The following is a 13994-nucleotide window of genomic DNA, read 5'->3' on the forward strand; positions in this document are numbered from 1 at the left end:
AGTAAAGATCATCTAGAGTTAATAGAAAAAGTAATTTGGTTTCTTTCCTTGTCTGTAATAAACTGATACTCCTGCTCCCTCCTCCCCCCCCCCCCCCCCCTTCTCAATTACAATACATTTGGAGTGCAGCTATATTATAACACAGAATAGGTACGTGCAATGATTAAATATTGGTCAAGCGCCAAACATTCATGCATTCTGTTGGAACTCTGAGGGAAGTATGGGCATTAGCATTACAAGCATAGCATTGTTGTGCTGGAAGGGTATTTTTGCTCAAATATGTAGAGGAACACTGTAAGTGATTTTTTTTTGGTAGTATTACTTACTGTAGAGACTTAATGAAACAGTTATTACATAAATTCATCTGTATTAAAAATGCGCGCCAGAGCATTTTGGAAATTCTTGTCACTGTTTCACTATGTTTGAATGTTCATGGTATTTAGACAGATCCTAATTCTGGAAACTTTACATGGCTAGCCCACTGTATTTTTGAGTAGCACTTACTCAAAGTATCCCGTCTAATTAGACCCAGATCTTGCAATGACTTGTATGCATGCTTGACTTCCTTATCTACAGTGTACAATAAAGCTAGGAGTTGAAGTTAAGTGCAAGGGTACATTTTGCAGGATCTGTATTTAGACTGTAACTTTTATTTTAGCTTCCTGTTTTGTTTATGAACTTTTTTAAAAATTAAATTTTTTGAACTACTTATTGGCTAAGCTGCGAGCCTAGAATGTGCTGAATACACTCAACTTCTTTTGCATTCAGGAGAAGTTCAGGATATTCACTGCCTGTGACTTAATGCCTGGTTTACCTTTCTTTTCCAGTTGAATTAAATACAATGACTGAAAATGATTTTATATTACATTGCAGTTTTTCTTTAAGGGCCAGCCTGCAGTAGTTGTTTAATTTCAACAGTTACTGCTAGATTTTATTTGCCTTTTACATTCCCCTGAACAATAATTTACCATAATCTAAAAAAAAAGTACTATAAATTGTAATATATCACCAACAAGAGTAATTATATATATTAACCACCTTAGACCACTTTTTTATTTATTTTTTATGGCATCTCAATTAAAATAACTGAAATGTATGATCCAAATATAACAAGATTTTTGACTAGACATGGGCCCAACTGAAACCTCAGCTGTCAGTAAGCCTTAAAAATGAAGATTTCTGTTGTGGAATCAAGGCCTTTGGTTTGGATCTTCCAGTTTGTGTAAGAAGGTATTTGTTTGCCTGTGTCTTTTCTGTTGGTTTTTCACTTTTTTTCCTTTTTCTTTTTCTTTTTTCTTTTTCTTTCTTTCCTTTTTCTTCTTTCTCTGTGTGTGTGTGTGTGTTTTGTCAGTAAATCAGCTTCATCTTCTTTCTTCTGATTTCTGACATTATAAGTCATATTGCCATGAAGTGGGACAAAGAAGAGATTGTGAATTCTAACCAAGGAAGGAACTAGATTCTGCTGTCAGTTAGATTTATGGGGGGAAAAAAATGGCATCAGTATTTGCTTTGGCCAAAAACTATAACTTCGGTTTAGCCAAGATATTTAATGAATTAAAATTATATATATATTTTTAAGGCATAAAAGAAAAAAATACTTTGAATAGACTTAATCTGTTCCAAAAATATAATTTTACTAAAATTACCACTATTTAGTTTTTGTTTTTATGTTTTTGTTTTAAATTAAATCTACCTTTAATTAGGATGAAGATGAGACAAATAAAACCAAAAAATGTTTTAGGTCTTATTCTTGCTGTAAAGCTGGTTAACTTAAAAAATTCACACAGCTCTAATCTCAATTACCTTACTCTAAAAGAGGAATAATGTCAATTGCTGTTATCGTATTTCGTTGACAAAATAAAGGGAATGAGGCATATTTTCCTGTTCAAACAAGGATTTTAATATGTTGTAGTTAGAAGTAGAAATGAAGTGCAGATAAGATGAACTGAAACCAAAGATTAACATTATAATATGCATTACCTGAAATAGTTCAACTGTTTGTATGACTGAGGTGAAATGTTGATAAATACATAAATGTATGTATGTTGATAAATGCGTCAAATTTTGGGACAGATTTCACTGAGGGAAAGTTATGAGATCAGGAAACTTTAAGGAATAGAAAATTTTTAAAACTGATTTAAAATTAAATATTGGGTCAGAATGCTCTAGTCTCTCACCAGGCATAGTTGACCAGTGCTGTAGTGAGATTTACACAGCACATGAAGCTCCAAAATGTGATATCAACCAGAGAAGTTATTGCTTACAGGGCTACAAAGAACTAGTGGTTCATTCTTACTCCTATTAAAATAAAAGGTAGGAGTACTTCAACAGAAATGAAATCAGGACATCAGCAGTACTATCTAACAATTAAGAAAGGGCATTCAGTTTATTTGTCTTAGATTTTATTCTATCACTGGGATGTTATGTTATATTTTGTTCTTACTCTACTGGCCATTGTTTTTGCCCACTAAAATCTCAGTGTGATGATTTCAAGAAGCATGAAGGATGCATATTACTAAAACTGAACTTTGTGTGTTGAGGTGCATTTTCTGAACACACTTATTATGCTGAGATGGCCCCTTATGTTTGAATAATTTCTTACTACATAGGTAGTTCCTCTGAGTGAACAGCATTACCCAAAGAGTGCTCTCTTACAAGCAAGAATGCAGACTGTGGGCCAGAGGTCCTAAGTTTACACCACAGACATCAGTGCAGGTTTTACCACTAATTTGAACAGCTGGATTCTGCTGGTCCTCCATTAACAAAACATATTTCTGCAGGAAGGACTCACGTGGGAAACATCTTCTCTATACGGGGAGAATCCAAGATTTGCACTGCTACAGTCGATAAGTGGTTTCATAATACAATTGCTTATTTGAAAGATCAAGACCTTGAGCTTTAGGCTGATATAAACCCAAAGAACTGAAACAAGTACGTGTTGAAGTAGAGTTGCTTGACGAGAAGAGAAGAGAAGAGAAGAGAAGAGAAGAGAAGAGAAGAGAAGAGAGAAGAAAACAGTTCCAGTTAGAAGGGACCTGCAATGATCATCTAGTCCAACTGCTTGACAAATTCAGGACTGCCCAAAGGTTAAAGCATGTTATTGAGGGCATTGTCCAAATGCCTTTTAAACCCTGACAGGCATGGGGCATTGACCACCTCTCTAGGAAGTCTGTTCCAGTGTTTGAGCACCCTCTCAGTAAAGAAATGCTTCCTAATGTCCAGTCTGAACCTCCCCGGTGCAGCTTTGAACCAGTCCCATGTGTCTTATCACTGGATCCCAGGGAGAAGAGATCAGCACCTCCTTCTCCACATCCCCTCCTGAGGAAGCTGTAGAGAGCAATGAGGTCACCCCTCAGCCTCCTTTTCTCCAAACTAGACAAACCCAGAGTCTTCAGCTGTTCCCCAAATGACATGCCTTCTGGCCCTTCCACCAGCTTTGTTGCCCTCCTCTGGACGCATTCAAGGACCTTCACATCCTTCTTAAATTGTGGGGCACAGAACTGCAGGCAGTACTCGAGGTGAGGCCACAACAATGCTAAATACAGTGGGATAATCACCTCTTTTGACCATCTGCTTATACTGTGTTTGAGGCAACTAAGGATGCGGTTTGCCCTCCTGGCTGCCAGGGCACAGTGCTGCCTCATACTAAGCCTGCTGTCAACCAGCACCCCCAGATCCCTTTCTGCGGGGCTGCTCTCCAGCCATTCATCACCTAGTTTTTACTTGTTTCCAACGTTACTCCATCAAAGGTGCAGAATCCAGCATTTCTTGGTGATTATAAAAAACCAAAGTTCTGGCAGAGGCACCAGTCTTGGAGCCAGGTGTTGATGTCCTGGGCTCACCTGTTTCTTCCAGTGTCTGTCCCCTTTACTGGGAGGATTGAGGAAAACACTTGTGCTCCTGAATCCTTCAGCAGTCTTCCCAGGGTACTGAAATGTCTTTTGATTAAGCTTGGTCTTCTTGTTGAAACATCACTGGTACACACTTGAAAGAGCAAGAGTAGGTAATAATTTGAAAGCTGTACTAACCTCATCAGTTTTCTGGTGACATCTCTGATCTGGGCCCCAGGGAGGCAGCAAACTTCCCTGAAAAGAGGGTCTGGTCTGCAGATGGTTTAGATTATGTTTGTTTTAATGTATTTGTTCTTCAGTAAGTCCAGCAGAATGATTCAGCAGCTAACATTTTGTTACTGTTTTGATTCATGAAGCTCCTGAACTGCAAATTGTTGAAGGAGTAGCAATACATGCTTTGTTTGTCTTTGTAATTTTAGGAGTACATTCACTGTTTGGTCAGTGGCTACTGAGCTGGGCAAACCTTTGGACTGATCCAGTATTTTTCTTCTGTGCTCTTATTTCTACAGAGAACTCTAAACTAAAATCTGGAGTATTCTGTGTTTGCAGAATGCATGGTTCACTCTCATATCTTAAGTTTTTCCAATGACTTGCCCCAAGCCTGGATTTTAGTCAGGAACTAATTTTGTTTCTCAGAGAAAGAAAAATTTCAAAACCAGAATGTTTTCTTTAATACATACATCTTGTACCTTCAGTGTGCAAGGAAATTTTCTTTTACCTATACTCTAGAAAAGGCAACATCCTCTAATGTAATGTTCTGCCTACACTGAAATGTCAGTACTGAAAATCAGAGAAAAACAGTTCCAAATCTTGCTGGGCATTGTTTTTGCACAGGTTGCATATTCTCACTCCAGAAGCCTGTGGAAACAAGTCCTCTTATCTGCAAATATAAAACCTATTCTGCAAGATTAACCTCTTGAGGAAGATTTACTCTGAGATAAAAAAGGATTCTTATCATAATTTTCTTTGGCATTTTGAAAGCCAAGGTCTATTCATCATCAGGGAAGGTTTGAAGAAATGAAGTTTTCCTTTGTGTTTCTTAGGTTGCTATGGGAACCAGATCACTCTTCACTCATTAATCATGAGCACAACCGCCAGAATTGCAATCTGTACCTGTAAGCTTGAGTCTGTTCACAGTGATGCCCTTTTAACTGTCTTACAGGTTCCTTAAATCTTCTCCAAATACCTTTTCTCTCTCTCCCACTGCCTTACAGACTGTATTTTCCCCCCATCTCACTGTGTATAATGGATCTTGTGGATCATTTGCGTGTTATTTAGTCTCACTTCTGCCTTTATAGCTGTATGTTTGTACAGATACCTTGTAACCCAGACCAAACCAAATAGTTAGGTTCTGGATGACCTTTGAGAGTTACTCAGGCTTTACCTTGCTAAAAACACTTGGGCCTAAATGCCTATTTTGTAGGTTCTTATTCTCAGGGACACTGCTCCTTGGAGTTTCTCAAGTGTTTGTCTGTTCTGTAAGGTAGCTTTGAAAGAGAAAAGTGCGATGACTATTCTGAACATTCTTCACCCTGCACCCTCACTGAGAAGCACTTTATTCTCAGTGTTAGCTTTTGAAAATAGTCCTGGTGCAAAGGTTGGAAAAGCCACCTTGTGCTACTCTCTGCAGAAACCTGCGTGGGTCAAAAGGCGATATATATGGTATTTTGCTACATGGAGATGAAGTAATCTCTGGGAAGCGGTGAGAAGTATTCATATCATAACACGCTGTACTTTCGCAAGCTGGGTGAGGTGAGTGGAAGTGAATCAGTGAGTAGGTGAGTAAGAATTGGATGAGGAATGTGTAGCTCCATGGGAGGACACTGGCAGAAGACAAATAAATTAGGAGAATGCCTGACTTTCACAATCCATTCTGAGAGGAAGACCTATCCTTCTGTTGATTCCTATGAATTTATCAATGATCCACTTGAGCTCCATGTGTTGCAAATATTTAGCTCCTCAGTGAACTAGGTGCTCATATTTAGCATTATTGGTTAATGGTGTGGCAGTTTCTGCTTGTGGAGTGTACATATGCAAGTCAATAGATATCAGAGAAGTTTGTCACTTGCTACCTTCATAAGTATTCATATTTTGTGTCTGTTCATTAGGTAGGTGCAAAAGGGCAAATGCAAATTGTATTATTAGAAAGAGAGCGAGAGCTAGAAGTGTTCGAGAAAACACTTTGGTCCATGTGTTGTATTTTAGACATATAAATGAGACCCAGGATTGTTATGTTCTTGCATTGTATTAACTCTGAAATTCTCTTAGAATAATTACTTTAAGTGGCTCAAATTCTTCAGTTTTACCTTATTTTTTTTCTCTTGTCCTCAGCGTCAGTTTATAGCTGACTGCTTTCTAAAAAGGTAAGTTTGACTCTGAAGAGTTTCTGAAACTCATTACAGTTTTAAGAGTCCAGAGAAAATATTAGTGGTATTCTGAAGTGATCTAAATCTATGACTAAGTGAACTCACACTGAGACGTGGAAGGTAGATGCTGCAATTGCACAAAGAAAATCATCCTCGTTAATGACATTGCTTCAGCAGAACTTTCTTTTTCAAAAGTTACCTTTGCAGAGGAAACTGGATTTAATTTTGTAGACTTCATGGTGTTTTCTGGTGCCCACCAGAAGACAAGTCATCAAAATTTAATCATGGCCTGATGGTCAGAGGTAATGAAAACCCACAGTGCCCATGGATCTATCTGCATCAGAGGGATAAATAATAGCTCATTGCTGCTCTAGAAAGTAGGCCTAGAGTGTTCAAAATTGGGTTATGAGAACTGAGGTACCAAAATCATAAAGATAATCTTGGAAGTGTGGGCTTGAAATTTATTCAGCACAATTTCTTAGACACTTCATCTGTCCAATTTTGTGTTTGCATTTGCTTGCACAGCAGTAGGAATGTATTTGAAGCTTGTAAGAATTTAGGATTAAACATACATATTGAAGTCGCCCTTAAGACTTGACTTGTCTTTGGCTCTCACTTCAGATTTCAACGCCTGTGCAAGAGTCTGCCTTTCAGATCTCATGGGATGCCATGCACTTGAGCATGTCGATTGGGTTAGTATGGCAGCAAGCAGAGGCAGATGCATTCAAGAGCATGTGGGCAGAAGAAGGTAGGGAGGTGAACCCTGCTGTGCACAGCCATTGTTTTGACACTGTGTACACAAAGCCATAGATCCTTTTGGGATTAGTGCTGTCTAAGGCAATTTTCCTGTTACATATCCCAGGACTTGACAGTGTCTACAGGCAGAATAGTGTCTGTGAGCATTAAAGATTCTTTATCTCCTTAAAATATGAGCAGCCTCTGAATTAATGAAGTGAATCAGAAAGAAAAGTATCGCCTGAATTTAAAAGAAAGCATCATCTGTATTTAAACTACAAAGACTTATCTGTCCTTGATTAAGCCTCTCTGACAGTTCCTATCTTTGCTCTTAGACCTTCAATGTAGATACAGTAAAGATATATTGCCACACTGGAGCCCTAAAACAAAACCAGGTCCAAACTTGGAGGGAAACAGACAGATTTTACTTCACTCCCTGAGGATCCCAGAAAATATTACAACACTGTCAATCTTCTACCTCAGTATCCTCATGCCTGGCGACCAATAACCTGCAGTGTTACTTACTGGGCAGATTTTACATTCTTCTCTGAAATGTCTGACATGGGATGTAAAGTATCAAACTGATATAAAAGTATGATACCTGTGTCTTAATCTGTCTGTAGGTTCACTACTGATCAAGAAGAGAGATTTCCCACACAGTCTGCCTCCATTACTTGCTCTATTCTGCTGGTACCTGGCATCATGCCAAAAGAGAGTAATTCATTTTCTTGCCTGCACAAAGCAGGACAACATTGCCCAAGACTGCAGGAGGCGGTTTGATCTATTCTTTGGTTCCCTGTGAAAAATTTCTTTGGCCAAAAAATTCAGGCTAGTAGGAAAACAGGCAGTTCAGTTATCTTAATTAACACATATAACCCTCCTTAAAACTAGTTCTGTGTCTACAAAAAAGAAAAAAAAATCAATTAAACTTTGTAATTTGTAGGCAGTAAGAGAATCACTTGCATTTCATTGCTCTCAGTTTACAATGCAATGTCACTGTGGTCTGATACTCCTTTTTAAATTCCTACAGCTTCTATAAGTGACGCTGCACTCAGTATAAACCAAATTAGTTAATTATTTTTATCTCTTACAGTATACATTAAAGATCTCAAAGCACTTCAGAAAGAGCAGGTGCCTGATGACTTTTTGCAAGAGAATGGTCTTAAGTCTTTTGCAGATCCATAAGTATGCACAAAATGTATTTGCATTTGTATATGAATAACTACTTTTCAGTATGTGAGCTATACAATTTTGATTCCAATTGCTATGATTACTACATTTTGTTTCCTCCTTTTTTTTTTTAAATAGACCATTCCCCAGGGCTTTCTGCTGTACTTCTAGTAGAAATGTTCATAGCATTGGAATGCTTTTCCTACTCCTGCTCTACAGTTCTTACTCAGATTAAATTCCTCAGTGGTGTTGAAAGGAAGATAGGACAAAGAGAGACTGTGAAATCATGCAGCATTTGCTTAATTTTAAAAAAAGAGTCTGTGTAAAGACCATAAAGATGAGAAACTAAATGTGTCACATTCCATATTTTCTCACCTTGAAATGTTACTATTTAAAGTTATTTTTATGGCAGTGTAATTTCTTTACAGTTTTCAAAATAATCCATTTCTTCTAAGAGACAGGGAGTTCAGATTTTTTTTTTCAGAGGTCTCTCTATATATCAATTTTCTGATAAGTTATGAGAAACCTACTACTGTACTCATCTATGAATGAAGTTATTGGTATGAGAAAACTCACTGAATATTAAGAGCAGAAACACAAGTGAACAGCATCTCTACCTGATTAATTTTAAGTTTGAAGTTTACAGGTCATGCTTTATTTCGGGAACACATGGTAATTTGCAAAAGCTGCTTGGGATCTTGCTATTAGCCCACTGCTGTGCTTCTGTTCCAAGTAGAGCTAACATTAAACCAATCTCTTTGACTCTCAATAGTATATGAATCGTAACTACCAAAGAGTTGCCTTAATAATATGCCCTTTACCAAACTCTGGCATCTTAGTACTTCCAACTTTACTCAGCAGTGAGAGTTAATACAGTCTTTGTTTTACCTGCATCCATTCTGTTATCTTTGAAGCTTCTAAAAAGCCCATTTTAAATCAGAACTTTGAGTGCAAGAACCTGAGAGTAAATATGTAGTGAGTATTATGGATGATTAATATTTAGGAGATGAGTGATCTGAAGACAAAGGCGAATGAATGCAGCCCCTTTTTCTGTATGCCAGCTGCCCATGAACAATCTTGCAGTCTCCTTATGCAGGCTTATTAAGCTCATATACAAACAAAATCAGCCTCTGAGTTACTTGCAATGACTATTTTTAAGAGAAGTTGCTATTCATAGTGCATTTCACCCTAATTCAAAGCAAGGATTGGCACTAAACAGTTGCAGAAGAGACAGAAAGAATTTTTAGTCACAAGTGTTGTAAAGAGCACTGAAAATATTACCATAGGAAAGAAAGTAACATCTGATAGCAGCAAAAAAAAGATTGGTATTGAAGCAGATTCTCTTGCTTAACTCCTTTGCTTCTTTTTTCTCCCCACAACCAAGCAGGCAGCTGACATGAATCTGGTTAACATGCCATACAAAAAAAAGACCACAGTGTAATTGCAAATATATTAAAACCTGGTCCCTCCAGCTCTTCATTCAGCAATATTGAAAGCTACAGGGGTAGTCACAGAGGAAAGCATTAGGCTTGACTGCATTCATGCAGAACGGCTGGCCACAAGAGTCATAGGGAGTTTCATGGTATGACATATTAGATTGGATGACTAGTAGAAAGAAGAAAGTAGTATATGATGAAAATCCTTACATAAGTTTGGTATGCATGAGCATTTATGTTGGTCTTGTTTCCCCGGGAAACATATTGTTGACACAAAAGCAGAAAGAACATTGAAATAGCCGTGACTACTGGTGGGAATTAATTTCTGTTGGGTTTTTTTTTGGTTTTTGTTTTGGTTTGGTTTGTTTGTTTGTTTTTTCTTATGGGTTGCTTTCAGTTTTCTTTCCTGCTATTCACTCTCCTCTGTATAGCAACATTCAGTCTCCTGGTACTGATGATAGTGCCTATTAAACCAGGCTCCAAAAGACAGGGAGCAAGTGGGAGAAACCAGAGGGCCCAGTGTGAACTCCTCTGTGGAAATCTGTCTGAATTCAGAGAGGGGATGGAAGGTCCTGGTAGTCTCTAAGTTTAGCACTTAGCAAGTAGTAATTCCAGATAACTATTTGCAGATCGGTGACTTGCTCTAGATTTGCACCAAAAGAAGTAAAGCTTAGGTCTACTTTTTTCTTTTGTATAATCTTTCAAGGAGATTTTAGCAAAGTCTTACTTTCTGAAATATAGATGGTCTTATCAAAGCATCTTGGCACATCAGTACTAAGTTGGGCACTACTTTATCTAAACTCTGTGCTTTCTCAAGAAAAAATTTGTCTAAGAGTTTGCAAGTGGAATGCCTTTCTGATGAGTCACCCTGTTGCCTCTCAGTCTTGAGTTACTGATCAGTTGCACTGCTGTCCATATAGCCACAGGAAATAAAATTTTCTTAATGTAAACACAGTGGAAACAATGAATTGCAATGTCTTTTGAACATTTTCAATCCTCTGTGAAGGTGAGCTATTGAGATACAGATTCAATCAAGTTCAGCAAGTTAAATGGCATTTATCTGAAAACAGCAAACTGTCTGCCAACATCGTATTATGTTGAGAAGGAACTTTTTTTTTTAATCAAGCATGAAAAATGAATCAATGTTTTAGTGTTTTTTTAGGGCAGTAGCATTGCTATTGCAGTGACTTGCTCTTGAATGAAATTTAGAGTCTGTCCTTATGTCTATTTCCTTAAAAAAAAGCACAGGCTAATGATCTATTTTCAGGCCTAGAAAATTTGAACATCTGTGATAATGTTCTGTGTCTGATAATGGCTTCAGAAAGTCAGTATATCTCTCAGCCTAAGTGTGGCATTCAAGCAGGAAAGAAAAAAAAACCACTGCAAAGGTTAATAGCTAAATTAATACAAAAATATTCTTATTTATGCTGGAGAGAGAATTTAGAAATGGTGTTAAAAAATACATACACTGGGAAAAATACAATTTACTTGGTGAGAGAATGCAACAGTGACTAATTGGTCAGCAGCCTGCACATAGGCTCGTGACAAGAGAGAGAGGAGGAATAATTTTTCCCTACCTTAAGAATAAGGATAAAGGTTCATAAAGGGAATATTTACCCAATATGCAGTTCTGGCATCCATCTGAACATGATATGCAATCTTCAGAGTCAGGATCTTCCACTTCACCTGTGTTTTGCAAATCACCAATTTTGGGTTAATTCTAGATAATGGAAGGCCAACATTTGGAAGCACTCAGCAAGGTTCCCAGAAACAAACTTTATTCAAATCCAAAAAGGAGAAAGACAAACAGCAATTTCTTTTCTCATTTATTCTTGTGTAACCCCACTCAACTGGAGGAAAATACTCCTATTTTACATTAACTTGATATTAGAAGAGAATCAGACCTGGAGTTTAAGGACCTCAGGATCAGGTGTGATTGTATATTACAAAATAGGAACCACGACCCTTAACCAGATTTCTGTAACGAATTAAATAGAATATTTGTTAACTCCTGCTGAAGGATGCTTACCTTCTCTACAACTATGCTTCTGACATATGTCTTGCATAAGGTAGTAGCCTCTGAAACATCTTTTGCAGTGGCTGGAGTTCAGGCACACCTCACAGTGCGCAGAGCAAGCCATACAGGTATGCTCTGAATGGTAGTGACCTGGAGGACAGCTCTCTCTGCACTCCCCATTATACAGGAAACGTTCGATCCCTCTTCTATCTGTGTGGCAAACAAATAGGAAAAAGATGTTAGCCATAGAGGACATTTGGGCATAAGATTCAGCTTTATGAATCACTGGTGCTGGAGCTGATGAGAATGAATATTGTTCACTGACTGCTAGATTTGTAGTTTTACACCAGATGAGCTAAAATGTATAAAAGTTTCAGGACCTCAAACCTTCCACATTCCTGGAGATTTATGGCATTTAAAGATTTCATGCTAATGACTAATTACTGTTTACATCCATCAATCTAATAAAATAAGAATCAAGAGATTTCCATTACCGAGTTCCCTTTCAGTGAACATACAAGTATTTGTACTGTATTGTACATGCAGATGTAGAATTGCCATTAGGAAAGCAAAGCTGTCCACTTCATCTTTGGAAAGGATCAGTCTGTGTCCATAGTAGATTAAACTGTAATGCTCATCCTAGTCACAGCTAGAATCTGGAATAGTTTAGATTTGAATCTAAATAGCAAGTGTGCATCTATTTGCTATCAGAGCAGTAGCATTCTCTAGTGCATGGGGAACTGGGAGGTCCCTGCTTCAAGTCCTTCTGAATGAAGGAAACCTGTGAAGACACCTGCAGCTCCATGTGCCATGTGCTGCAACATGGGGAGTTTTCTAATGGGTTATCCTACAGTATAAATTATATACAATAATGTACTAAGTGCTAAGTTTTAACTATAGAGCAAGAATTTGCTTACCATAATTTATTTCTGAAACTGCAGAGAAAGCAGCTATAATAGGAATAACTGCTGCACCATTGCAGAAGTATTCAGACTTTGTTTCTTTTACTTTTTGCATACAAATATTTAGAATGATCTTTTCCAGCCTCCTCAGGGTGTGACTCTCATCAGTGTCTTCATTTCTTGATACACAGAAATACAGAAATTTATATTGCTGTCCACCACAGGGAGAGACTTGGGGAACAACTATACAAAAGTCTCCCTCACATTGGACCTGAAGTACTATTTGAAAACTTCGTCTACTCAGTCACGTTTCCCAAAGTGAGAAAGTCAATCACATCATCAGTACGACAAATTAATGCCAGTCATACTAGTGTTTTCTTGTGATCTAGACACTTATTACTAAATAAAGCCTGGGCCATTAATTACTAGGCCTGAAATGGAAGTAGCATCTGAAAAGAGAAAGGCTGTGAATGCATTGTCAGTCCCCAGAAAAAGGTCACCAAAAAATCCTCTTTATTAAGTAAATTGAAAGTCAAATCTTACATACTCATTTCCAAGGACGGCTCAGGCTAGTTACACATACTTGTATGTAATAGCCTCAAGTTCTTCAGCCATCAGGTTTTACAGAGGTGAGAGGGAATAATTTTTAAAATGGAGCTTCAAAAGGAGAAAAGTTGCTTTTTGGAACAACCACAACTTTAACTATATTACCCTCTATCTCAACCTAAGCTCTATAAAAATGTGTCAGAAAGACGAGTTTCTATGTGTGTTAGTGGTAAGCTTCTCTTTGCAGGCCCTGGTTGTCCAGCTGTAGGGACACAGTAGTCTGTGGTGAAACCCATCACACGTTTCCTAGCCTTCCCCAGACAGATGTTTTGGAAAGCTCCTTGGCTCCCTGCCTGCTTGTGCAAGCTTGCTCCATTTCAGTGTAGCACATACTGTGTAGAGGCTGGGGGAGGCATGTATGGAGCTTTGTTTTCCGGAGGCAGGCTATGTAGGTTTTCCGTCCTTTTTTTCCTGTGCTACTCTTTCTGTTTCTGTTAATGTAGCTCCTACTCAAAATATACAAGGAAAATGCATAAAGATGCAAGGACAATGCAGAGTTGTGTTTTCTTGTACTTTTAAAAAAATAAATTGTGTTCCAACTCCCTTCAGGGTTAAAACACGATCATGATGCAGATCAGTAGCAAAAGCACTGTTTATTTTATTAGCTCTAACAACTGAGAGCAGAGGGAAAAGGAAACTTGGAGGCCTAGGAAGGGGAAAAAGCTGCAAGAGGAAATCTTTCTTACCTGTTCCACAGGCAATGCATTTGTTAGGTTCACTTCCACTGCAGTCCAGGCAGGTATGATGGCACAAATGACATTGTCCTTTGAATTCAAACTTTCTTCTGGGACATTGCATAACACAGCGACCATCGTCAAAGACTCTTTTGTGGCAGAAAGAGGCATAATTACAAATTTAGCAACTATTTGTTCTTTAAAGAAAGCTAACAAGAAACCCAAAATGCTCTTCTT

The 13994-nt window shown here is 38.0% G+C and overlaps 1 protein-coding gene across 1 annotated transcript in view; it reads right to left on the minus strand.

Moving 5' to 3' along the window:
• The window catches only part of PCSK5 (proprotein convertase subtilisin/kexin type 5), a 264696-nt gene that overhangs the window by 37345 nt on the left and 213357 nt on the right, over positions 1-13994 (minus strand). The window contains exons 22-24 of the mRNA XM_069775866.1: positions 13770-13906; positions 11588-11785; positions 11176-11244 (exon numbers count right to left, since the gene is read on the minus strand). Of these exons, the coding sequence (XP_069631967.1) occupies positions 11176-11244; positions 11588-11785; positions 13770-13906 (404 nt within the window). The remainder of the gene's footprint in view (positions 1-11175; positions 11245-11587; positions 11786-13769; positions 13907-13994) is intronic.

This window comes from Haliaeetus albicilla, chromosome Z (genome assembly GCF_947461875.1).
Source record: "Haliaeetus albicilla chromosome Z, bHalAlb1.1, whole genome shotgun sequence".
In the NCBI taxonomy this organism is placed as follows: Eukaryota; Metazoa; Chordata; class Aves; order Accipitriformes; family Accipitridae; genus Haliaeetus; species Haliaeetus albicilla.